Source organism: Heliangelus exortis, chromosome 17, assembly GCF_036169615.1.
Source record: "Heliangelus exortis chromosome 17, bHelExo1.hap1, whole genome shotgun sequence".
Taxonomy (NCBI): Eukaryota; Metazoa; Chordata; class Aves; order Apodiformes; family Trochilidae; genus Heliangelus; species Heliangelus exortis.
In genome coordinates, this window is record NC_092438.1 from 7,933,861 (window position 1) to 7,960,536 (window position 26,676).

Sequence of the window (26,676 nt, forward strand, 5' to 3'; positions counted from 1 at the left end):
AAGCATGCCAGCACCCAATGTCAGCACCTTCTCCCTGGCTCTGCTGCTCTCCAGGACCTGCAGTTGGTCTGCAAGCTCTGGGCAGAGGATCCTCTCCATCACAGGTCCACCTCCCTCCTGCTCCCACCCATCTCCAAAGAGGAATTCTCACTGCTGACAGCCACCAGGGCAGCCACAACATCCACCCAAACTCCTGCTGGGACTCCGGGATTTGCTTCAGCAACTCTTTATTGGACAACAGCATATGCAGCTCAGGGGTGACCCAGGAGATGCACACACAAGGCACACGCTGTGGGCACCAGGAACCCCCTCGGGCACTTGGTACCTCACGGAGAACGCTCCTGCGGTGCTCCGGGCGGGCTGCCTGGGACAGAGAGTCCCACTGCCACCTCGTGGGGTAGGGACGCATCGCCTCCGATTTTCCACCGGGCACAGCGGGCACCAAAACTCCCAGCAAAGTCCCAGACCCAGGTGGGAAACAGGACCCGGCGAAATCTCATTGGACCTGACTTGCAGGGAGGAGGGAAAGGCACACATAGCAGTGCTAGAGGCATCAGGAATCAATGGGATCTTTCCCTGCCTGACTCCAACCCTGCTACACAGCTTTACTGGGAAGGGAGGATGCTGGCACACAGGGCAGGTGTCTGGCTGCAGTCACTGGACTGAGGGAAAAGTGGAAAGACACTGCCATCAGCCTAGGACCTGCTCAAATACTGCTGTGTCCCACCCAGGGGAACGACAGCACCTCCTGAGGGCGCTGGCACCCCAGGGACAGAGCCTCAGGAATCGAGGTGGTGGTCCCATGCAGAAGACACAGGGGTGAGGCAAACCCAGGAATTCCCTTCTGCTCCAAATTAGCACCTAGTTGTTAAAAGAAGACTTCTGTTAATTTTCAGCAGGATGGGCTACAATGCTTTGCTGTGCAGTCAGAGAAATAAAGAAGCTAAAAATCTCCCCCATAGAGGGAATGAAGCAGTGAGCAACCCCTCATGGCTTTGAGAAACCAGCCTACAACAACGCCCAAAAGGAGGTCTGGACCCAGCACTGTCACTGAAACCTCTCTGGGTCTAGGACATCCCTCCCCATGGAGAGGGAGATGGTTTTGCTCTCTGCCAGCCTGCAGCTCCAGTTTGTACTGGGCTAGGGGAGAGGCCCTTTATGTCTCATGCCCCATAGCACCTCCCTCTTTGTGTCACTGATCCTGGACAGAGCCACTTCAAACACAGGGAGGGAGAGAGGGAGGAAGGGAGAGCTGCTCTTTCACACCAATGCAGTGTGCTTGGCACAGCCCTGGATGGCATGAGGGGGACACTGAGGGGTGACATGCAGTGCCATGCTCCCACATTCAGGACTGTAATGACTCAAGCAGAGGATGGGCAAATAGAGCTCTGCCCTCCTGAGCTGCCAACAAGGCTGAAGTCAGCTCTTGAACTAGGTCCAAAGAAGGAAAACAGTCTTAAAAGTCAATCTTCTGCAAAAAAGTGCCCTCAGATTCCATGCTCACACTGTCTCTTTGGTCCACAAACCTACAGTCTCCAAGTCAGAAAGCAGAGGAGCTGCCCCACAGTCCTGCACGACTTCAGGCAAGCAGCAGTGTAGATGGAACATTCCTTTGATCCCACTCTCTCAGATGCTGGGCAGGGGAACATCACTCCTGCACTTTACTCTTATTTTTCTGCTTCCATATTTTGGACAAACGGAACTTGTTGTTCTTCTTCTTCTCTGACTCCTGGCTCTCAAGAGATCCATCTGCAGAAGGAGCAAACACTGAGCAGGTTGAGACCCACAGCCCGAGTGCCACCCACTGCTGCTCCATCAGAGTAGAAAGGGCCCTTACCCAACCTCTGGATCATGTCTGCCAACACCTGATCCTCCTCTTGTTCTCTGTAATGGAATAGAAATTAGAAAATTCTGCTGTGTTTCACCACAAGTGGCAGACCTCAAAAAAAAACACGTAAAGGCTGCTGTTATTCCCCCAGTAATAAATGAACAACCTCCACAGCACACCTCAAGAGAGGTTCAGGAAAAAAAACCTCAAGAGTTAGAGGAGCCATAGACATTAGGAAATTACAAGTGGTTGCCTTGAAAGTGGGGGGGGGGGTGGGGATTTCCAGCCTGTGGCAGTCCAGCACTGCAGCATGGAGGCCCTTCCCAGAGCTGACCTATGAATCATCCAAGTTCCCAAGTTGTGAGACACCACCACACCCAGAAGATGTACAGAGGGTGAGACACCAGCAGCCCAAGGTGCTCACTGCAATTGGGCATGAACTCACTGCTACCTCCTTGGGCCTGGGCAAGAGCCAAAAGCCTGGGGATTAATAGAATCCTTGAGCTGGAGTCCATGCCCTGAGGTCTGCTCTCAGCAAAACGAGGCACAGATCCAGCTACTTGACACAGCAGCCTCCCTTTGAACTTGGGGGAGATCCAACACTCAGCTCTATCTGTTCTTTCTCTGCATCAGACCAACACATTCCTGGCTTCATGTTCCCAGAGTCCTCCTGCAGCTCCCACACTGTCTCCATTCTCCTCATCTCCATCCTCTCTCTCTCTTCTTCCCGCCTTCTACATTTTGTTTTGTCCTCGTCTCACTTGTCCTTGGAGCAGCATTAGCTTGAGAGAGCAGCAAACATGACATGCAGTTCTGATCTCACTTTCTCACAGCTACCAAGAAAGCAATGGAAGCAGGATTTAGGACAAGATGGTTGGTGACAAGTCACCACCCAGCTCTCATGGTGCAGAATGGATTACAGCCATCCATCCAGCCCTACAGCCTGGGCAGAGGAGAGAGTCCATTGTAAGTCATCCCTAGTGTTGGCACATCTCCCACTGCCCAAGGGCCCTCACCTGAGTCTGTCCTCATCCAGGCACTCCACGATATCATTCCGATCATTGACCGTGTTCAGGTAGGACTCCAGCAGCTCCTTTTCTCGCTCTCTCTCCCTGGGTGTCTTCAAATCCTCTGCACAAGAGACAAGAGAAGCCCAAGTGAGTAACTTCCCACTGCAGATCCTGCTTCCACCCTGGTCCAGCAAGTCCCTGGTACAGACCCAAATGTTGTTATCCTCATGCCCAGGGCACACCTGGCATCCTCTCAGAGAGGGTGGGTTGGGTGTTACAGGGAGTCTGCACCTAACAGCTCCGAAGCCAGGAGATCTTCCCAGTGAGACTGCCATCCCTGGCAGTGTCCTTCAGCTCTGAAGGCCACCCCAGCTCTGTGTGCAGAGCAGAAGGCTCCATGCAGCCAGCAGGACTCTCAGTGCAGTCAGCTCTTACCTGGCTTGCTCATCAGGTGTCGCAGCTCTGTCTCAATGTTCCACTGCTGCTCCTCCAACTTCTGCTGTTTCATCCTAGAAAGAACCGTGGAAATGATGAGTTACTGCCTCTCCATGCCTCAGGGCTGGAACCTTCTCATATGGTATTTAAGCCTCATCTCTATGTTGCCCACCACTGGAGAAGGGGCAGATGAAGGGGAATCTTTCTCCATTGCATATGTAAGGTTTCCTTCCCCACGAGCTTATCAGTGCTCAACAGTGCCCATCAGCCTGTATCTGATGTATGCTGGCAGTTCTCCCAGAGATGTCCTCAAGCCCTCCCTCATCCCACCAATTGGCATGTTATTTTTTGGGGGCTGCCATGTTCCCTCACTTGCCCTGCTTACTGCAAAGTGCCCAAGCAGAAGGATGAATTTCTGGTTGCACTTACTTGTACATGAGCTCCGATTCCTGTCTGAGCAGCAGCTGCTTCTCATGGATCAGTTTGAACCAATCCACCATGAGGGCATCCTCAGACTCATCTGCAAAGGAGACAAAGGGCAAGACTCCTTCAGAAGCTGCATCAGTGCAGTCTTCCAACTTAAACATACATCCAAGACAGAGCCTAGGATAACTTAAATGGGCTATAGGCAAGCTCAAGTGAAAACAGCTCATCTTTGGTACTCCTGGATGCAACGGAAATTATGCAGCTGCTGAATATTCAAGGATTATTCAGTAAGCACTCTACCTCAGAACACCCAGATCATCTTCCATGTCACTGGCTCAACTCTGCGCTGTGAAACCTGAGCCATGATGACCCAGGAATGGGACAGGAGCCTCACACCTCCCCACCATAACAGAGCTGTCCCCTGGACTCCTTTACCTCCCTCACAGTCACGCAGCTGCTTCTCCAGATCCACTCCTTTCAGTTCCAGCTCATCCAGTTGCTTCTCAATCTCACACACCTTCTTCTGGATTTCCTCCTCAGGAAGATAGTCTGGGTGCAGCTAGGAAAACAAAAGTAGGACCAAATACAGCTTAGTGCTCTCAGACTCCCTGCTGAGGTCACAGTCCTAACAGAGATGGAAAATGACATAAGGAGCCCAACTGCAGAGCCATGTCCTGAAAGGGCTGTGTCAGCAGAGATGCAGAGCTCACACCGGAGCAGTGGCCACTGCTACATTAAACCACTGTGATATAGTCACTGTGGGTGATAACATCTACTCACTCTTGTCAATCCACAGACATTCCCCCTCCTTTTTTGGGGGAGACTATGTCTACCAGATCTTTGTTTGTCTCTGCCTTATTCCAGGCCCTATTGTCCTCCTGCGGAGGTAACAGGCAGTCTCTCCATCTTGTCTCTGTCACAGAGCCTTTCACCCCTTCTCTGGAAATTCGTATAAAACCTGCCAATAAGACAGCCTCAGGTATTTCTGGGCAAGGACTCCAGCAGGATAACCAGCAACTCCAGCATGTGCCCCTTACACCTGGTTTCCAGCCATACCTTAGTTGGTGACACTGCTTCAGGGGTCTGGATGCTTTTTGGAACAGAGGGTTTAACTAAAATGGAAGGAAAAAAAAAAAAGAGAATTGCAGTAACAAACTTAAAAAAATGTTGTGGGACAGAGCCTATAGCACCAGAGAGCACAACAGGTCCCTGTCAAACAAAAGAAGGCACTGACTACACATATGCATCAGCATGTCTGATGAAGGGGAGAGCTGTGTCTGCAGGAATCAGCAGAGCCCGATTTACACCTCGTTTCTGGACACTCAGACACTCTCTGGTCACAGGGTGCTGCCTGCACCCTCAGGCCATAGGCACTCACCTAACTCAGGTGTGACTTGGGAACTTGCACTCAAAACTATTAACTTCCATGTTCATTCATTATCTCATTAATACTTGAAGATCCTTACTGTGGGAAAACCCAACCTTTATTAAGCTTCCAAAATATACAACGGAAATATGGGGTTACTGTTACAGGAAAAGCCAAGACACATTTAAAAACGCCCCTCTAGTGCTCTTGTACAAAGATGTACCAGTAAATACTGATGAAACAAAGATGGTCTAGGGGACCTCAGCACAAGTCTCAGGAAACTAAGGTTCAGTTCCTTCCACAAAACACTTCCTAGGTGAGAAGTCCCTCAGGCCCCACTACACAGCATTATTCAAGCCCTGGACACCTCTTAAAATCAATTCTTACGCAATGTGTGTTTGTTCCACTGTGCCTCAGCTTCCTCTGCCCAACTGTGCTGCAGGGATAACTACAGAAGAGTGTGAGGTATTTGGATACCCGAGGGGATGGGCTGGATAATTACCACAGAGAGAGAACAGAAGCGTACGTGGATGATGTGATAGGAAGGAAAACTCTGGTTTCAAAAGAGCAGGGCTGTAAGGAAGGCAACAGCAGTGCAGGCTCAGCACACACAAGGAGAAAGATAGGACAGGCAGATTAGAGGAGCCTCCTGAGAGCCTCTGGCAATTGGTGCTGACTCGAGGAAGAGCTCAAGGACAGTTCTCCAATTGTCCAGTCCTGCCTCTAATTGCATTTCCCAGGAAGAGTGCTGGATGTGGCAACCAGCTCTGTTGTCCCTGCACTGCTGCCCTCCATCAGGATCTCTTCCCTCTGGATGTCGCTGGTTTGCTGCTCACACACCACCTCTGACTCCCACTTCTCCTAAAGGTTCCTCCAAGATGGAGCACCACCCTTTCCCAGCTCAGCCCTGCATCTTCAGGCTCCTTCTGGCTGCTCTCTGCAGCATCTCCAACCAAGATAGGAAGCTGCAAGAAGGACAAGGTCACTGGAGAGGAACAGCTTGTAAAATGATGCTGTCCCGACCAGCTCAGGGTCTGATATCCCCCGATATCCTCAAGTTCTGTCTTGACAGACACGAGATGGGTTGGCTGCTTGCCTGCAAACTGGAAGTAGGACAGTTGGCAGGAAAACCCTGGAGCCTCCTTTCTGAAAAGAAAATGCTACCTACGCCAAAGAAAACTAATGATCTACAGAAATGCTCATCATCCACAGCCCCAAACAGGACTAAGGGCAGGAATGGCAGCTGACTTCACAGACTCTCTCTGGGTGCTGAGACCTGTGCAGAGGAGCAACAGATCTGTCCTTAATCCACAGGCTGCCAAGGGAGAGCAGCAAGAGAACAGCCTTCCTGATGGGAGACTTGCACACACATGAAAAATGTGGGGAGACTTCCTGGGAAAGCTTCCCAGAGTGGGCATTACCCAGCAGCCTCCCTTATCTTAACAACTCACTGCCTGGGAAAGATGTAATGCTGAACCATGTGGCTGAGTATGAGGAGAAAAAAAGAGAGGGATGGAAAGTTTTGGGAAAATGATGGCAGTGGAGGCATGCTAAGCTTTTAAAAAAGGCACCACAGCTGGAGTTTGAATGTTTTGTTGCTATCAGAGGTTCAAGCAAAGAACAATGCTGGAACCCGGTAACCAATACTAAAGGAAGCCACTCAGTCACTGGGACTCATCCTGCAAGCTCCAAGACAAACATCAGAGCCAGGGCTGAGCATTACTGTGAGGACCTTCTAGCCCAAACAGGTAACACTTGTTATGCCAGACAGGGTAAAGAAAGGGAAGAACAAACAAGTCAAGTAAACAGGACAGCAGCAAAGATCGAGATCCTTCCAGAAAATTTCATTTGCATTGTATTGGGACAACTGGGCAAAGGAGGAGAGGTGCAGAGTAAAGCTATGGCTGAAGATACAGGAGTAAGAAACTGGACAAAGGGAAGGGACAAACTGGTCAGGACATATTTGAAAGTCCCAGAAGCATCAGCCTTGGCTGCTGCTACAGTGGGTCCTGCCAGCTGGAGTCCTTGGCTGACAGTTCTCTGCATTCCTTTCATTTCCCAAAGCCACTCAATTGAAGGGGAAGAGAGGCATCAACTAGATTCTAGTTCCCCAAATTAGGAGATGGTCCTCTTCATAGCTTTGAGTATAAAGAATGACAGGGCAGTGACCCTGACAATCCCTATTTTAATTTTTTCCCTTCCCACAGAATTCTCTGGTCTGGCTGGTTCCTGCTTAAGCCAAGATGGCTAATAAAAATTAATGACACAGATTTTTTTTCCCCCATCACAACAGCCACAGAAAACTCAGGAACACATCTCCCACACTGACCACTCAGGCTGTCCTGACAGTGCAGAGGAGAGAATGCCTTTAAGCAGGCAGGAGAGACCTTACACGTGGCAGTGCTTTTCTTCAATTGGTTGCCCTCTTCCTCCTTCTTGGCAGAGCCCCCCGGGTCTTCCCAGCCTTGCTTTGAATTCTGACAGCTCCTGATAAGATCTGAGCTGGGGATCAACTTTTTCTTCGTGAATCCACCAGATGAAGCTGGAGATTAAGAAGCACAGGCAGGTGTTGAGTAAGAAATTTCAACTCTCATCTTATAAAAATCCCTTTATTGCCCAGCATCTCTGGTTCTCCTCATTAGTCACCTTCATTTCTAGTCCTGGTTCTCTCTCACTGGTAGCAAGGGGCAAAACTCAGAGGAAACAGCGAGAAGCCACCAGTTAGAAGATCAGAGTATAAGAAGGGTAGAGGAGAGGAATGAACTGTTGGGAACCATCCCCAAGATTTCTCACCATTGCACATTTATGCAAGAGAGAGTAAGCAAAATCTTGCTAGCTGTCTTGCAGAAGAAGGGCACCCTGTAAAGAACATCTCCTTGGGGAAGGATGACTCCCCAAATAAAGGACCAAAGCAGGTACTGAGAGAAAAAAATTCCTGAAAGCAGTGCAGTCTTTCACCTTATTTGTGCCTTGCAGCACTCATGCCTGCCCCTGCCTGCCTACCAAAATGAAGGCAAAGCTTGTATCCTTCATACCAGAGTCCTGCTTTGCTGATGGGACAACTAATGGACTTGGCTTTTTCTCCTCGTGTGCTGAGCTCCCTGTTCCCACCTGGGAGTTATGAGTAGGTTTCTTAGAGCCACCTTGGTCTCTGCAAAGAAGAAAGACAAAGGTAGGAAACCATCCTTCTTGTAGAGTGGTCCACAGGAACTATTCTGGACTTCCTCAGTGGGATCTCCATCCAGGAGGGTCACGCTTTTCTAATGAAGAGTCCAGCAACTTGAAATATGCTTTCCCTCCCCAGAAATGAAAGCCTTTGCCTCTTCCACCGCATAGTTGAAAACAGAGAAGCATTAAAACACAGGAGGTCTTCTCTCCTATCAGCACAGAAACCTGCAGCACCACACACAGCTGCAGATATGGACATTCCCATTCTCTTGTCACAGAGACCCATCAGCTCCAAGACACTCACTTGTTGGCTGCAGGCTTCAACAGAGATCTCCACTCTGCTGGGCTCTCAGACTTGTCTTCACCAACAGCCAGGCTTCCTAAAAAGAAAGGACAAAACAAGGTAATTTCAGATCTAATAAAAAGAAACAAGCCAGATTTGTGTCTCAAGAGATGTTAGGAGATAAGTTATCCACTGGGGTAGATACTATAATATTATTGCAGCAAACCAGCACCACTTCAACAAGTTTAACATGGGCAGACACATGTACAATAGGCAGTAAATAACCTTGGTGGCATTTTTCCCCTTTTGGCTCAAACACTTTAACCCTTTGCAGCTACAGAAACACAGCCACAGTGTAAATGAACAGCAATGTTCAACAGCAACAGTTCAGGTTTCAGGGACAAAAGGATGAGGCATGAAGCAGGGGAGACATAACACCCCACAAACTGCAGACAGATACTGCTTCTGGCCCAAAAAAAGGCCATCTGGAAGTGGTTGAGACACTGGATACCCCCAGAACATCATCCCTCAGCCCCCTGTGCAGTCACCATGGTGCAAGCTCAGTTCCAAACAGACAAGGAGGCTGAGTGAGCCCCAACTGCAATCACAAAATCATCCTGAAGTTCTGGCAAGGTCTCCTCTCTGGGAAAGCCTACATAAGCCTCTGAAATCCATCATGATTCCAACATTTGATGACAGCTGGTACAACTTCAAATACCTGGAGATCCTCAGAGAAGAAAAATTTGCTATGCTAGAGGGAGCAATTGCACTGGAACAAATGAAAATATGTTGAGCCCCAGAACTCAGAAAACCCTCGTGTGGCCATAAAATAGAGAGTGCAGGAGTCACTGACACATTCTTTGTAATTGTCCAAGAGAAAGGCACAAAGCTGGCACACAGTGTCCAGGCAGAGCTGTGTGTGAACCAGTCATCTCACCTTTGATGCCTTTTGACCCTGGCTTGTGCACAGAATCAAGAGGTTTGCTGGCATTCTGGCTCTTGGGCAGAGGGTCTGTAATCTTTTCCTGTTTTGGTGCTGTATACCCTGTTTTGCTGGGCTGTGCTTTTGGAGCTGGACTCTGCCACTGAGAACTAGGGGGAGAAAACTTGCCACTGCAAAAAAAAACAAAACTGATGAGTTGTTTTGAAAGGACCGACCATTTAGTGGCCTCTGTTCCAAAGACTTGGATGAGTCTCTTAAATCTCAACCACAAGAGCAGTCAGGGACAAGGGTAGAAAGATGCAGGGACTTCTCCAGGTTATCTCAAGAGTCATCATAGGAGTACAAAAAGGGAAAGAGAAACAGTTCTCACCTGCTGGACACTGAGGTGCCAATGGAACTGAGTCCTACTGGCCTGTTTGGAGAGATGTTTGATCCAGCCAGAGCCTGTATAATGTGGTTACGTGCCTGATCCTTCTCAGTACTTGCTGAACTGAACCCAGTACTGGTTCTGGCAGAGGCAGTTTTATCAAGGCCATGAAAAGAAGGGACTTGGTTTTTAGTGTCAGAGGTTTTATTGCTGGAGGTCTCCAACGACCGAAAAAAATTTTCCCTGGCTTGCTGTATTTTTGTTGTGGAGGTTGTCCAAAGAGGCCCTGCTGGGGCCTCACGGTGATCTGTTTTATTTCCTAGTGGGATACCTTTGCAGTCATCTGATTTATTTACAGCTGAAGAGGACCATGAAGTATTTATGCTTTTGAAGCCAGAGCTTCCAGAAGATGAAACAGATGGCTTGGTTGAATTAGTAAGGCCTTCCTGGCTGGGTTTCTTCAACACCTGCTCTGATTTCTTGGGTTCTGCTGCTTTCTGGAACGTCTTGGCAGCAGTAGGGGCTGGGGTGCTCTCAGGTTTGTTCCCAGTGCTGGAGAGACCAGAGATCTGGACATTGTCTGGCTGCTGGTGGCTGGTACAGATGAAGGTACCAGGCTCAGGCCCAGCTTTGTAGCTTCCAGGAAGGAGCACGTTCCAACACTGCCTGCATCTGTGGATAAGAAAAGTGTCAGAAAACATCTCTGGAGCACTGGGAGGTCTTTGAGACACAGCTGAGAGTGCAGGCACAGCTTCCACTGCCAGCACAGGGTGGGTGAAGGTACCACGCAGGCTGTGAAATCCATTCCCTCGAGTGCCCACACAGTCCCCCCTCCCCTCCATCCCCAAAGGAACAAGGCTGCCCCTCTGCAAGCCCCAAACCCCTGTCCCCAACTCTACCTGAAGCAGTTCCTGTGATAGAGCTTCCCAGCCACCAAGCAGCGCTGCACCAGGTGCACGTGGCTCCCACAGACCCCACAGCTGCTGCTGGGGATGTTCCCACTCTCTGCCAGGACCCCTTTCTGTGGGGAAAAAGCAGAAAAAGGGTGAGGAGCAGGCAACACCATAGAGGTCCCAGGTGCACATTTGACATGCACAGCCAGTGGGCTGGGGCAGAGAAGTGATGCCCAGAAAATTCTGGCCCCTTGGTTCATCTGAAGTGGAACAGCCACGGGGAGGATAGAGTAAGGAGAAGTTGCTCCCAGCAAAGGCAGAGGACCAGGGTGTTTTGTCTGCCTGTGGGAAACTGAAGTGCAGAAATGCATGATTTGAATTAGCTGGGAAAGGTCCTTACCCTGGTGACAAAGAAGCTTCCCTGCTTTCACCCTCATTTTGTTCCTGCTCTGCTTTGAAACTGTTTCCAAGAATTAAATCAGTGCTTTCTAGCAAAAACAATACATTTTGTTAAACATTTCCACCCCCAATCTAGGAACATCACAGTCATGTCCTATTCACCACTAGATGAATCCCAGCTTGTGATGGCTTCCCAACAACCGCCACCTCAATCTGTGCAGTAACCAACCAGACCTCTGGATTAAATCCCCCATGTAATGAGATGAATATTTAGAGACTGAAGGTATAAACAACACCCCAAACCCTGTTTCTTACTAGGGAGGTTTCCTTTGGCTGAGCTCTGGCTGGTGGGTGGGCAGGAGGTAGTTTTGGAAGCACTGGCTTAGGAGGCTCTGAAACAGCTTTCTTCCCAAGAGGCTGCTCCTGAGGTTCAGAGGAAGGACGCTTGATTCCAGCCATGCCTCCAACTGGAAGAAAGGAAAAAGGGAAGATTTTAAGATAACATGAGGAAAACCCATACAAAACCCATAGAAATAATCCCTAAAAATGGATAATTTGATGACAGAGGCTTGGAGATGCCACAGTGGATCTGCTGCATGAACTGACTGGACTTGCCTCAAGAAAACTGCAAATGCCCAATCCTCTTCTCAGATTAAAAAGAACCACTCTACATTCACAACAGGTAGAGGAAAGAGAATCCCAAACACACTTCAATGAAGCAAGGAATGATTCCCCATGGCCTGAGAAGCCCAGGGAGGCTTCGTACACAGTTTCTACAGACAAGACCCCTCGATCTGTCTCTCAGGGACGTTATTTTTGCACAACTTGTTCTCCTGAATGAGATGTCTACATGTTCCTTGTGGGATACAGTTGACCCACAGCTTCACTTTAAGAGCAACCAATAAAATAACCACCAGTCTGTAAAGGGATTATAACCTTCTTGGTAAATACAGAGGGAGGCTGGGCAGGGAGCAGAGAGGAAGCAGAGTTCCCGGCAGCCTTCTCTCAATAAAGGCAGCTGTCCAAACAAACACCCAGGGCCCTGTCACCACACTGACAGTGGACTTGTGACAGCCAACCCAGCACATGGTTTAGGCTCAAGCTGTCCCCTCACTTCCCAGCATAAAGATGGGGGGGATTCTGCTCTGTTCTTCTGCAAATGCACGACCCCACTAGGATACTGGCAGCTCAGCCTCCCTGAGGCTGAGTGTCCTGCTGGAACCAATGTGAAGGGCACGACTGTGGTATCAGGAGGCTGCTTGGTGTCAGAGGGCACATTCCTGGCTGGGCTCATTTTCAGACACACACAGCAACAGGAATGCAAGCAGTGTGTTTTGTGGGACACCAGAGATTATAAAAATGTGCTGTGCTTGATGACGTGGTGGGCAAATTGCTGGGGGGAGGAGACAAAGACCCCAAACTGACCCAGATTTGCACTAGTTGTCACACACAATGGACTTTGTTTGACTTCAGTCAGCCTGGTTTTAAAACAAGACATAAAAAATGAAGAGGCTGGAGGGAAGAGGTTATGGAGGGAGAAATAAAGCATGCTTCAATGTATAAAGAGGTGGAGAAGGGAGAAGAGTATTAGAGGTATTAGAGGCAGCTCTTGGAGTGAATTGTGCTTTCTTTCTAAGATGTGGGATGTTTTCAATACGTATCTGTCTTTTCAATCTAGATTCACCTTAACCAGTTAAGTCATTCATGTCCCACTTTCTAAAGTTTCCTCTGGAGGAACCTGTGAAATTGGTTTATCGTATTATTTCATTTTGTAAGAGCTTAAAGCCAAATATAAACCAAGTCTATGATAATGCTCCTGTGAGCCCAGTTAAACTCCTCAGTACGTGGGTATAATGCCTTATAACAGCTCTGTGGCCTGTTTCATGTTTGAAAGAATTGCTATCACAATTATGCCAGTTCAGGGGGTCATTTTCTTCTGCTTCCTTCCATCAGCACTGTTGTGCTGTACAAGCCCTGCCACGGATGCTGTTACATTGGCACAGCCACACAGACAAGTTCAGCCTTGTCAGACTTGGTGTTCTCACCAGCCCTCTGGTGTGGCAAGGACTAGAGTAGGCATGAAAGTGTTTGAGAAAAGAAAGCTGAGTTGGGGACTGTGGAGGGGAACCTTCACTGCTGCTGTATGGCTGAACTGTAAGAAATTTAAGATTGCATACTAAATTTAAAGGTGCTAGTTTTAAGACAAGGTACAGCCCTGTGCCCTTCCAAAAGTACTGGTGCTACTGTAGGCCAGTGTGTAAAGAGGTCAGATCCTCCATTCAAATAAAAAGGCCTCTGTGCTGTCGATTTTGATTTCCCACCCCCCTCCTGGGAATATGGTACTTACTAGGAGACCGTCCATGGAAGTAGTTATAATACTGGGATACATAGGTGAGGATGCTCAGCCTGTCTGGTACCCTCAGAGCAACCATATCCTCTGCTTCCAGCAGGGCTGGGATCCCCAGCTCCTCCTCCGCCACTCGAAATGCCTGGAGAGGGGGAAAAATAAATAAATAATAAAAACAAGGCAGTCTTGTCCAGCCCAGGCTGTTCCTCATCAGAAGTAAGAAACTCCACTGCAAACACCCCTGCTCAAATAATAACTCTACTGGGGAACAGCTGCCCCACTTTAACTCCTACATCCCATGGCTGCTGCAGGAACCGATGGAGCCGTGGCTTCCAGCCATCGCGTTGAGAAATTCAGGCAGGGAGCCAAAAATCTGGCCTGGCAAGCTGGCCAGAGCTCACTGCAGAGGAACTCACCTGGGCTTCCCCTTCTCATCCTCCAGCCTGCCTCTGGCTGGATGGGCACAGATGCCAAGAGCAAGGCCTGGCAGAAGGGGATGTGTCAGGCCAGGCTGGCAGCCTCGCTTCCAGCCCAACCTGGAGCACTCCCCAATTAACGGTGTGCTGGAAGGTGTCTGCAGGCAGCTTTCTATCTCCAAGTGCTGTGCAAAGCTTCCTGCCTGCTCTTCCCCATCTGAAAAAAGGGAAATCTTGGGGGGAAGAGAGGAATAATGCAAAAGAATTCCTGATACCTAGCTTCCTTCCAGCTTAACTGTTTGCATGCTGCCTAACATGTTTTTGGGGTAAATATTTCTCTTTCTGATGTCTTCTTTGAAACTGCAGGATCAAGGTCAGGGAAAGGAGAGAAGAAACATTTTCTTTTACCTCTTAACGAGACCCTTTACTGGATGGAAAAAAAAAATAAAAAGAAAAAAGCAATATCCATAAAGCAACTTTGCACTTGCTCAACTCAGCCTAAGGCTTTGACTAGGGATTTTCTCCAGCTGTCTTCCTTCCTGGCTTTTAGGAAAAAATCCTTTCCCTTCCTGTTGGAGCACCCCCTTTGAAATGCCAGCACAGCAAAGGAAAACAGCACTTGCAGGAGCAAAAGCACAAGGAAGGCTACTGCTGAACCCTACAGTGAAAGGGTTAAAGAAAGACTGAAGCATATTAAAGACTCGAGCACATTAAATCCTCCGCATCCGACCCCTGGCACAGACACAAAACAGCGGTGGTGTACAAGCCAACTATTCCTACTTAGAAGAAACAAACAGCCATTGTTTTTTAGCAAGATAATTACCATTTTATTCTGTTGGGTATCCCAGTAAATATGTAACTGAGCTGACATTAAGCACACTTTCAGACAGTTACCACTGGCTGCATCATCCCAGCTGCCAGCCCAGCCTGGCTCTCACCTGTCTCATAACCTGGTGCTTAATATCATCTTTGGAGTGTTCCCCATTGCACTGGCTGCACAACTGGTCCAACCAGTGGACATTCCTGGTGTGCAGCCTAGCAAGAACACAGGCCATGCCACCTCCTGCCAGACAGCACCATAGGTGAGATCAGTGTGACAGGCACAGAACCAGTGCGAGGGGCTGCCTGGACCACAGAGAGGAGGACACTCTCTGCACACAACTGGTTTGGCCAGAAGCACACAGAGAGCAGCAAGCATTAGGATGATGTGTCCCCTATAACTACAGCATCCTCATGCTCCTAGGAACTGCTCTTGCCTGCACATCCAACAAGATCACCACCCAGTTGCCCTTTTCCTCTGTCTGCTGGCCCAAGCTAGGCTTTAAAGAAGCAACACATTCTTTTGGTGTAACATTTTTCAGCAGTGCAGGTCCAAGTGCATGGAGAAGTGAGTTTAGCTCTCCCAGAGCCAAGGACCACCTCAGATGGCTCCACTGAATCAGAGATGTCAGACAGTCCAGACAAAAGTAAGCTGCTGTGGTTCATTCACCTCCCAAGCTCCTGCCAAGCAACAACGAAGCTGCGTGGAAGGATGCCAAGGGAAGAGAAGCATTTTAATCCACTGCCCTTCTCTTTGTGAGAAAGAAGGAAAAAAAAATCCTTCCTTGGAGCACTAAGCTCATGCTTGAATCCAGTGCAGGAGGGGACTGGCCTGCCCAACTTTTGCCTTCTTTGTGCAGAGAACAAGAGAAACTCAAACCCCATTCTGGAGTGAAATGTCCAGTTGGGATGAGGTTTTAGGATGCCTGCACCTTCCAGCAGCCTTCAGTCACTGGAAATGAGCAGAAGTGGGGGGAGACTCTTTACACTTCCCCTCTTCCACCAGCTACCTCCCAGCTCCTGTTCTGTCCCTCAGGAGTATCATGTACTCAACAGATCCATGCCCATGTCTTGACCCCCAGCACCTCCTTCCAAGTTCCTGTTACAGCAGGACATGCCTGACACAGGCATCACTGCAGCCAGTGAGCAGTCTGAGAGTGCTTTCAAGCAGCCAGCAAGCCTGGGCAGTGTTGTACAAGTCAGAAAGCTGGACACATGCAGAATAAGGCAGAGGATTTGAATACAGCACACTGCATCTGCAGTCACAAACTAGAGCACCAAGTCCCAAGCTAGACTAAAAGTAAAAATTTAAATGTCACTTACCAGCTTGTTGTTCTCATACACATTTTCTTTACTGAGGGAGCTGAAGTTTCTGAAACAGAAGAGACAAATTTCAGGCTGGTGATGTAGAGCCAGCTTCACTTCCAGCTTCTCAAACCCCTCTGAGCTTCAGTGGGCAGAGCACCTCATCCCATTCTGCCTTCTCAGAGCCACTCTGAGGGAGCAGTGTGGGCAGATCCCAGCACACAGACAGCCACAGACCTGCTCTACCTCCCAGAACTGAGACATACAGGAGCCCCAGCAGGCACAGCCATCTGCCCACAGGCAGCACAACACATTTTTGGCACATCTACCCTTGCAGGGTTGACTCCTGCAGCCTCCCATGGACAGGATGTGCTGATGCCAAAACATCCCATGCAGATTCAGGAGGTTTGCTTTCTTTTTTTTTTTTCCCCCCATCAAAAAAAGAACAAGCCTTGCTCCTCTCCCACCCCGAAAAGATACACCGGTTCCTGCCACCCAGCTTTGCAACACTCTCTCCCTGAACACTTCCCAAACAGCCACATCCTTGCTTTTCTCCACACTGCCAGACCTCAGCTCCAAAGCACACTGCACAGCACCCTTCTCCAATGCACCCAGATCCTGCAATCTCAGAAGCTGCCAGTTCCATCAGCAAACACATTCTGGTTTCAAATCCTCTTTTCTCCTGAGCTCCACAAAACCACCAGCACCAGGAATCTGCCTGGGAAATACCTCTGCCCACAACCCAATACTGCAGCTGATAACACCAAAGTTGCCTGAAGAATCTTATTCTCCTTTCCCTGGGGCTTGTCACCTTTGATTTGTAATCATAATGAGTAACTGAAAAGGAAGAGAGAATTACTGTTCGCAGTTACAAGCCAAAGTCAACAATCCTTTTTCCTTTCTGAGGTCCCCAGAAATCACTTCCCTCTTCTCCGCTCCCTGGATTTGCTCTCCCTCTCTCCATTCCAGCCCAGATGCCACTGTGCTGGGAACTCAGAAACTGGGACCTGGCAGGGGTAAAGCACAGAGGAGAGGGAGTTTTGTGCTACTGAAAACAGAGTCACAATAATGGGTTTTCTCACCCATAGCGGAGTGTGTCCCTTGCTTAGGAAACAGCCACTGTCAGCTTTCTTTTAAACTGGCTGTGACTTGCTAAACTGGGAATACAAAACCAAGTGCTGGCTGGCAGCCCTGCTCTCCAACACCATTTCCTTCTTCCCAGGCAAGCGGGCAGGGTCAACTCCTTTCTTAAAACCCAGTTTCACTTTACAACCCTTGTACCCACTGGCACAGAGTTAAGGGTACAGAGAGGTATCCGAGAGGAAATTCTCACTGATGAAAAGGCTACAGCACCAACTTTGCACTGTTGTAGGTAGCACCTTTATAAACGATGTGGACCTACCCTTGTTAACCAGTCTCTCACCTTGGAGAGGAGGCAGGATAACTGTGTGAAAGCCAGGGCAAAGTTGGCTTGCAGAGACCTATTCATGAGTCAAACACATGATATGTATCACAGCAGGGGAACTTTTTCCATGACTTGTAACAGCAAGGAGCAAGCCAGGTCCTTTATCTGCTTACCACAGAAAGTGGAGTATTACATTACAAATACAAGAGGCTCCTTCAAACAGGTTTGCCCATGATGGCATAGCCTACATCTGGTATTGCAATGTGGGATAAGGAGAGAATGAACAACAGATAAGACCCAAAGGTCAAACTCCCCCAAGAAGCACGTACAGATATGGCACATCCCACTTCTAAATCATATTCTTTTTCCTGTGCAAAAATCAAAGGAACTTGCAGAGGTTTTTGTTCAAGCAGTACTTGTGCTCGGAGAGTTCTCTTTCCTGAGACAATGGATTTAAAAAGAGCAACAAAAATAATTACAAGTCAAAAAAGCTTCAGTGAAACAATAGCTGCAATCATCCGGTTTTGTGTCATGCAAGAAAATCAACTTTTTTAAGAGCCAGCTGAAGGAGGTGATAGCAGTTCTCTGCCTCACTCCCAGGGACATCCTGAACACAGGAAAACACCTGCAAGAGGAAAGGGGAGTTTCAGCTTCCTCAGTCATGCTGTCACACAAGACACAACATAAAATACTGGAGTTATTTATTGTGTGATCAGTGCCTTTTGCTGAATACTGTTTGCTGTGGTTGTGTGAAGCTTGACACTGCATGGCGTGTCAGAGAGACCTAAAAATCTGAATCTCTGACAATGAATGTCTCAAATCCCCTTCTATTCCCCACAGGAGAGTGCAAACAATCAGGTTACATGGTCCTTCCAAGAGCCTCCTGCTCTCCCAGCATCACTGCTTCTCTGGTTAGTCAGGTGAACTGCTTATATAGACTATTTCTTTTAGACATTGATCGTGCTGGTGCATCTCCTTTCTTGGAATCAAAGCTCTCTGGACCAATGTAATCCTAAGAAAGCAAAGCTATTACAAATGGAGAAGCAGGAGTTCTCCACTGAGAAAACACAGGCAACTGAATTAATTGAAAGAGGTGAGAAATAAAAATCTGACCCAAGAGAGGGCCTCCAGTGTTATAAACAAAGTGGAGTTCACCAGCATGTGAATAGAAGTGAAGTTTTGAGCTCTCAAAAAATCCTTCTCTTAGCAAAAAGTAGCTGAGCATTTTGATGCCCACAGAATCTCTGTGAGCACCCACTGCTCCAGCTGCACAACCCCAGCACTTCCAAACCTTGCCACAGTCCTTTGCTTCCCTAGGAGGAATCTCTGCTGCCACTGCTGGAAGCACTAACTTGGTTGGAAACTTTCCCCTGGAACAGACAAAGCAAAAGAAAAGCCCCAGAGCCCTGATGACCTCAAAAGCTTCTGCCTCTCAGCACTGTTGTATTATTTTATCTAGAGGCTGTAAGATATGCACAGTCAGAAGAATCACTGAAAAAGAGTGAAGCACTCTTTGCCTGTTCACAGTCCTTGAACAGAGGGTTCAAATCCAGCACACTCTGCTAGGAACAGGACCTTTTCTGGAGGTGCAGAAAATCTAGGGAGGGGGAACATGGCTGGGAATCCCAAGTGGAAAATGTGGCCCCTGCACTTGTCCTCCTCTCAGCAATGCCTGCTCTGGTCTCAGTGTGCTGCTGGGAGTGATTAACAACACATGAGATTGTTTGACCCCAGAACCATCCTCCTCTTGCCTGTCATTGTCACACAAACCACAACCCTACGGAGGCCAAGCAGGCAGCAGCTCTTGCTTCACCCCAGCCTTTTGCTGAGGAGATGGACAGTGCAGGCAACCTGTCCCCAGCATGGCCCAGGTCCTCCAGGTCCATGCTGGTGACTATCAGCCTCATCCTGCCCCACTGAGCTGACAGCAGCCCAAGAAATGCTGCTGGAGGAATGGACACCCACTGCTGCTCAGCAGCCAGAGGGGGATTTCACAAGCAGTCCATTCCCAGAACACCAAGCTGAACAGCAGCTCACAGTCTGGGAAAGAGCAACAACCCTGACAAAGAGAAGGAGTTTAATCAAAACCTTTCCTCAACATCTGGCATTAATATCTGAGCCAGTGTGCATGGCTCCCCTGCTTCTTCTAACCCACTGATCCAGCCAAGGCCACTGAAAATGTGGCTGGAGCTTGTACAGCCCTCACCATCACACACCTCACCTCCTGCCATGAGGCTTCATGTTCCTCTGGTGTAATCAGCCCAGAAAGTGATCTGGGTTCTGCCAGACACTGTGTGTGTCTGCTTGGTGCTGGCTAAAAAGCACTCTTCAGCTGGGACAGAAAGAGAAATCCATTTCCATGGTAACTCAACTTGCACCCCTCCTCCCCCAGAGCATCCTTGGGTGAGTGGGAAGTGAGTGGTAAATGCATTTGAAATTTTTACACAGCCTGCTCTGTTCACCAACAACGAAGAGACATCAGCCAAGTTTGAGAGAAGTTATCATATTTTCCATGTTTTCCAGTAAGAAAACAGGAAGGGGGGAGAAACTGCCACCAGCCTGTCCTCTGAGCCACATACCCCACAAGAGAAGCCTGTGATTATGACCATGTTGAGTAATTGCTTGAAGTTTTCCTGAGAATTTCTCAGGCTCCTGCAGGGAGAAATCCCCTGCACTCCAGAGCCCAAGAATGTTATTTGTGTAAAACAAGATGGAAAACACACTGTTGCAAAACTCTGATGCCATGACTGAATCATGTTCTGCAAGTGATCTATCAAGCAGAGCTGCTGCAAACACAGCAAATGCTCCAAACATCTATTTTCCTTTACTAGTTTTATTTCCTGTACGATGCTTTTAATCCGCAACCAGGACCTCTGCCAGAAGCAAGGGGAGGAGCTCAGGACACACCACTTGAAGCCCCTGGGAGCAGGAGTCACAGCCACACGTGCACCCAGCCACACTTCTCTGCAGGTGGCTCCTGCACTGTCAACACCCAGAGAAGCTTTTACAGACTCAGGGAGACTTTGCACAAGAATCCAGCTCCAGGATCTGACACATGACACCCAGCAGCCCTGGCCACCAAACACTTGAAAGCATAATTTCCTTCCAGCAGGACTTTGCCCAGCCAAGGATACACCTGGTGCTTTCCTGTATTACACCACTGACACCGACAAGGGAGGTCACTGTCAAAAGCTTCTTTGACTTTAACCTTCAGGAAATCTTTGCTGAGCTGGTCCAAGTCACAGAGAGTTTCTCTAAGGTCCTGGATGAAGTCAGGCAGAATTTCCCCCATAAAAGAAAATGAATGGTAACAGACAGATGTCACAGGAAACATTTCCCCTCTTCAGCAAAGGAACATTCATTTAAGATGTGTCTATCCACAAGCCTTGATGCATAGCTTAAGGATTATAAACAGCACTAAAATGGTCAACAGGATTATTCCAGCCCTCAAGTCACTAAGCCCATTTACATCCATGCTCTGAGTGGGCCAGCTGCAGAGTTGGCCAGGAAGCAGTCACATTCCCTCTATGAGGACCTCCTGGTCACATCAACATTTCTGCCCTGGTACTTTGTATCTTTGTGACTGAATCAGGAAAGAAAGGAAATATTTGGAGTCACATGGATATGACAGAATGTCAGGAAGCCACACACAGCAACACTCCATGGTGACTGCCCAAGCACTGGGGACTACAAAGAAAGAGTACCCGAAGCACCAACTTCCCACTGCCCAAGCCTGCTCCTGCCACATTTAAACACAACAGAAGCAAGAGGAGACCTTCTCCTTAGGTTTCCACCAGAACCAAGACATCTGTAAGAGACCTGCACACACAAACCTAAGTGACAGGCTGTCCTGGGAGCATGAGGAGAATGGTCAAAATCAAGGAACAGGAGGAAAAGTGCAGTACAGAAAACCCATCCTGGTTCTCTACCAGTTGGACACATCTGGCTGGGACAGACCTCTGCTTAAATCAATACTTGTGGGCAATCTTTGCTCCCTTGTGCCTTGACCTCCTGCCTCAGCTGTGTGTGTGTGTCCCCCCACAAAGTCCAAAGAGCCCCGAAGTGAAACAAAAAGCACACATAGGAAGCAGGATCTCTGTCTCCCTCTGGCCATTCACCTTTCCAGGTCTTAGCATTTGGGCAGAGGCAGGCCAAAACCTACAGGGCAGCAGCAAGGGGTGGAAACCACTTTGCCTCTCCCAGACAGAGCTCTAGATGGGAAAAACGAGTGCAGGAATCCAGCAGTTGCCAGGCCCGACCTTTTTATTGAATTTTGTTTAAATAGCCCTCACTTCCCAGCTCACACACAGCTGAGCTGCTGACAGGCTGAGCAAGGAAAGCCCTGCCTGAGCAAACATGAACAGCAAAGAAGGAAACACTTCCCAAGGCACTGCTGCCTGGGCTTGCCTTACAATGGAAAGGACTCATTGAAAATATTTATGTTTCAGCTAGAGAGAGAATAAATGGGAAAAATGAAAAATATAAAGAGGAAAAAGAAAAAAAAAAGAAAAATAAAAAGAAAAAAAAATGTAGGCATGTAGGCAGCGAGCAGAGCTCTTCACTTGGAGATTTTCAGCGTGGGTACAAGCAGAGCTCCCGGCCAGGGCTGCCCGACTGCAGCATCCCCCACGGAAAAGCTCCCCTGGGAAAGGCCATGCGGGATGGAGGGCTGGGGTCTGCAGCTCGGTGTGGAGCTGAGCGCAGCCCAAGCTGGCAGCCGAGGGTCTTGGCCTCGACGTCCGGCGAGGGTACTCACATGAGGTCGGGCCGGTGCCGGTGGAGGATGGCGCAAAAGGCGAGGCCGTCGCGGAAGGAGGTGGTCATGTTGGTGATGCTGACATCGCGGTAGCCCTCGCACTGCTGCTTGCACCACAGCTGTAGGTTCTGGATGGCCGCCATGCTCTGGGGGAAGCGGGGAAGAGGCAGCAGCCCCCGTCCCCCGGGACGGCTCTCCCGGAGCCCCGAGCGCTGCCGAGCCGCGGGCTGCGGGCGTGCGGCTACCGGCGGGGAGAGGGCGGGGAGAGGGGCGGGCGGCTGCCCCGCAGGGCCTCCCTCCGCCTCGCCCCGGGGCCGAGCTTAGCCGAGGGGGCAGAACCGACAGAAATAGGGGTGTGGGTTGTGTGTGGGGTGGGGAGCGACGGTCAGGTCCGGTCGGGTCCGAGCAGATGCTGCGGGGCGGTGCGTGTGGCCGGTGGGGGGGGGAGGGTGGACATGGGACCGCACACGCTGGGCCTCCGCCGAGGGGTTAAAGGTGGTTTCCTTCGTACACCCACCAAGAAAACAAATCAAAACAAAACAAAACAACCCAGCCCACGTTTCCTTCGTGAAGGGGCAGCTGCACGGGGGAGGTGTGAGGAGGGAGGATGGAGAACGGGTGCGCCCAGGGTTCTCCTCCTGCCGTGGGCACAGGGTCTGCCCAGGGACATCAGCGGCCACCCTGCACCCTGTCCCTGCAGAGGGGACCAGCAGGGTGGGTGGCTGGGTGAAGGAGCCGGGAAGGCAGCCAGGCAGCCATGGCCGGGGGCAGCAGGACGCTGGCCAAGCCCCAGGGCCGTCCCCCTTCTCCCTCCCTGCACACACATCCCGTAAAATAACTCACCAGATCTCGTGCAGCTGGCAAAACTGCCCAGGAGACAAGGTAAGGCTTTCAGAGCTGCCTATAAATGAGGAAAAAATAATTAATAATACATATAATATAATATATTAATGGCATTTCTATGACATGATATGGATAATATACATTAATATATAAATACCTCACAAATAATTTAGTGTGTTTCCATTTCATCAACAATCACTGGCCAATGTATTTACTTTATGGTAAGGATTATACATTTCATTATAAATGCCTTGCTGGGCATGTCAGCAACTTTTACATCTCCATTCACTTTATTATTAATGGTTTCCTGAACAGAAACAGCATAATAATGCACACAATGCAGCATGAATATTTGATGTGGCATCTATAGTCTCCCATTTATCATTTATAACAGGCTACAAAAACATTATAAAACATTTATTACAAATTTATAGATCACTTTATACTAAAACCAAGTTGTGTTATAAATACATTATTAATCCTTTATGCCATTTATAGGAATCCCTTGTAATAAGGCCTTAGCATATGTTGCTGCACAACTGTAACAAGATCAGTGTGGCAAGAAAGAAATACGGCACGGTGAGGCTGCTCCTGAGTACTGAGCATGTTCTGAGAAGGAAAGTATAGACATCTGCACTCAAAATTAATCAGACTACCAAGGGACCAATCAAAAAAAAATGCTGGATTAACCCAAAGTTAGGTTTTTTCCCTCCTCCTCTCTGAAAAGATGCTTGCTTTCATGCAAGTTGGAAACTTGCAGCAGTGGAGTCCTGAAACTTGAGCTGTCCTGCTCCATTTCCTCACCACCTTGTCACTAGATTGATAAAATTTGCATAATTTACAAAAAGCCAACTGCTTAATGATGGGCAGCCTTTCCCATCCTCTGTCATCAGGAGGTTTAGGGACTGGTAAGAAATAAGAGGATGCTGTAGGTCTAGGAAATGCATTTGTGGGGTGTCTTTTTGTAAGTCCTGAAGACTGTTTTGTTTAGCTCCTGCCATGCTTGCAGTCCGCATAGTGCAGCACTGGGAAATGAGGAGAAGAAAATGATGTTTGAAAATGAGTTGTTGACAATTGCTAGTAGTACAAAAAGTGAAAATCAGCTTCTGAGCCCAGCTTTGAACCACCTGTAGTTCCCCCTTTCAGATTTAATGGCCCAGATGAGGGGCACAGCCCAGGGAACAATATTTAGTTTTTTTAAAACATATTTGTTTAACATGACAATCTGTCTTCTAACAAACCCACTTTAATGAGCTGATGTGCTTAGTTCCTTCTCATTACCTTGCATTTTGGGAAGGGGCAGCTGGGGCAGGGGGACACAGACCCAGGGAGCAGAAAGCCAAGCTGGACTCGGAGAGCAGCTGTGATTTTCTGTGTATCACAAAGCACTACATTTCACCTCATTCCTCCCTGCACTGTGCTTGGTCATCTGTGTTTGACCGAGTCTGTCATCAGAAAAGCATCCAGGCTTGCAGACACCAGAAGAAACTCTTAGTCTCTGGCCCCAAGCTGTGCATCCCGAGAGAGGGTTAGGCTGGAGGTGCAGCCCTTGGTACAGCAGAAGACTCAGGTCCACATTATACATTAAAGTGATTAAAATGACATTGCTGCAGGAGCTGCTAATGCAGTGATAGTGTTACTGCTGGCCCAATAAAGGCTTTTCAAAATGCAGGCATCAGCAACTTGTGCACTGATCCTCGTTGGTGATTAAGGGGAGCTCTGTGGAAATGTATAGCTATGACAAACCCTTAACACAACAAATAAACTAACAAGCACCAGAGGGAGGAACAGGGCAGGAAGGGAGCAGAGCTGCCCATGCAGCTGCCTACCCAGTACCAACAGTGGGTACTGTTCTCCTAGGATGTTCCTCATGGGATGATCCTTCCCAATCCTTGCTCTGGATTATATTTTTCCCTTATACATCTTTTCCTTGGTGGAGCCTTGTATGTCCTCAGCCCATGTGGTGGACCTGACCCGCACTCACTGAACTTTTATGAATGCTGCTGGGTGAAATTTCCCACCCGTGATGTACTTGGAGCAGAGAGCATCCTAGGAATACAGTGCCTGCTCCTGTAGATCCCCTTCCTGAAGCCTGTATGGAAACTTGCTGGAGAGCAGCAGTCCACAGACAGGGAGTGATTTATTTTTCTCTACTTACAGAAGCATCTTCTTTTCTTTCTCTTCCACAATCCTTTTCACTTCTCTTCCTAGATACCAAACTGCAATGGAGAAATTCCTGAGTGCTTCCTGATAGTTGTTATGACTATGGGGATCTCCCTCTGCCATTAGCTCTTAAGTTTATCCTGGTTCCCACATAGAGCAGCCTGGACTTCAGTGTTAGTAGAGGGAAAAAAAAATATATATATATGGCTGGGACCACCCTAAAGCCCAGAGAAAACCAACCAGCAATTGATGCTTTGAAGACTTTCAGAGGGGGAAGGGTCAATTCCATGCCTCAGACAATGTGGAGCCTCATGAAGCTGCGAATGAAGTAATGGATTCTTTTTCATAAAAGAGGGCAACATCATAGACAAAAACCACATCTTTTAACTATTGTGGGAAATCAGCTGATCAAATTGAGCTACTTCATAATTTTGCTGCAGGCTGTATGCAGGGCTGTTCACTCCCAACAATAGGAAACGTGTGTCGTAGCCAAGAGCTCTGATACATTCCCGCCTCAATGGATTGTAATAAATTGAGGGATTCAAAACAAGAAGGAAAAAGTATGCGTTTCATCAGTAACATGCCTCATCAGCTCTCTCTTCCCAGAAGGCAGCCAGGCTGACTCCACAGAGACAGAAAGGCCCAAGCCAGGGAAAAGAAAGCCCCAACAATTTCACAGCTACTCACATGGAAATGTTTCCGCATGATTCCCGCCTCTCCTTGGAGTCTGGTGAGTCTGACCTGCAAAGGAGCAGAAAAAGCATTAGTACAAAATTCAAGTCTGAACTCAAATTTCCACTGAAAGGAGATGAAAGTGAAATGTGAAGTTACATAAAGAGGCACTTTGGTATATCTCTCTACAACACATCCCTCTGAGAAGCTCATAAATGGTAAATCAATTATCCTAAAATCCTCAAAGGACCCAAACCAGCAAGCATCAGAGCAAAGTGTGTCCTGTCACCTAGGTATAACATGACATCACATCAAAAAAGAAATAAGTCTCTCTCCCTTGTCCCTTCTGCCTGCCAGCAAAATGATCCATCAGCTTTGCTGTCCCCCAGAACAGTGAGGTGCATGACAGGCTAAAGGTTGATGTCAGAAAGTTATTTCCAAGCAACAAGGATGTGAGAATGCATGCATGCTGCATCCTACACACCAAGTAAGAAGGAAAAAAATGAAGAAGCAACAAATATCTACCTGGTGGGTCAGCAGAGAGTCTCTGGGAGATAAAAGCAGCTCTCCAAGGGGATTGAGGATGGTGTTTGTTTCACAAGGTGACCTCCCTTCCTCTTCTGAGAAAGCTGAAACAGACAGTGGTGATCTGCAATATTTGCACTGCTGTGGCAGAACACTTACCTCTAGTCCTTTGGGCACCCCAAATTTCACTACTCTTATCAGAAACTGAAAGTGAAGGTGCATTTTGCTGATCAAAACTTGTCTGGATCATGAGACTGAGTGAGGTGACCCGTATCTATCCTGGCATCACCCTGGGAGCAGGACCCAC

The 26,676-nt window shown here is 48.5% G+C and overlaps 1 protein-coding gene across 2 annotated transcripts; it reads right to left on the reverse strand.

Annotated features, from left to right (window-relative positions):
• Positions 1–210: 210 nt before the first annotated feature.
• On the reverse strand, positions 211–22,454 carry MICALL2 (MICAL like 2). 2 transcript variants are annotated; one of them, XM_071761347.1, is made up of 17 exons: positions 22,167–22,454; positions 16,024–16,072; positions 13,466–13,607; positions 11,434–11,585; positions 10,726–10,847; positions 9,830–10,498; positions 9,454–9,629; positions 8,538–8,613; positions 8,101–8,216; positions 7,458–7,607; positions 4,756–4,811; positions 4,135–4,258; positions 3,703–3,793; positions 3,274–3,347; positions 2,845–2,959; positions 1,838–1,884; positions 211–1,749 (listed from the first exon to the last, which is right to left on the reverse strand). In XM_071761347.1, the coding sequence occupies exons 1-17, from the start codon at positions 22,307–22,309 to the stop codon at positions 1,649–1,651; spliced, it is 2,403 nt and encodes an 800-aa protein (XP_071617448.1). In that variant the 5' UTR covers positions 22,310–22,454; the 3' UTR covers positions 211–1,648. The 2 variants fall into 2 exon arrangements, with proteins under 2 accessions (XP_071617448.1, XP_071617447.1); XM_071761346.1 differs by lacking the exons at positions 16,024–16,072; positions 22,167–22,454 and adding an exon at positions 14,820–15,015.
• Between the last annotated feature and the right edge of the window lie 4,222 nt (positions 22,455–26,676).

Bases quoted from the DNA above. Each gene is read 5' to 3' on its own strand.
- MICALL2 (XM_071761347.1), bottom strand. From the start codon at position 22,309: ATGGCGGCCATCCAGAACCTACAGCTGTGGTGCAAGCAGCAGTGCGAG. The intron at 10,848-11,433 runs GTAAGAAACAGG...TTTTCCCCACAG, and splicing joins AGCCAAAGGAAACCTCCCTA to AAAGGGGTCCTGGCAGAGAG. The intron at 3,794-4,134 runs GTAAAGGAGTCC...TCTCCTTTGCAG, and splicing joins GCTGCGTGACTGTGAGGGAG to ATGAGTCTGAGGATGCCCTC.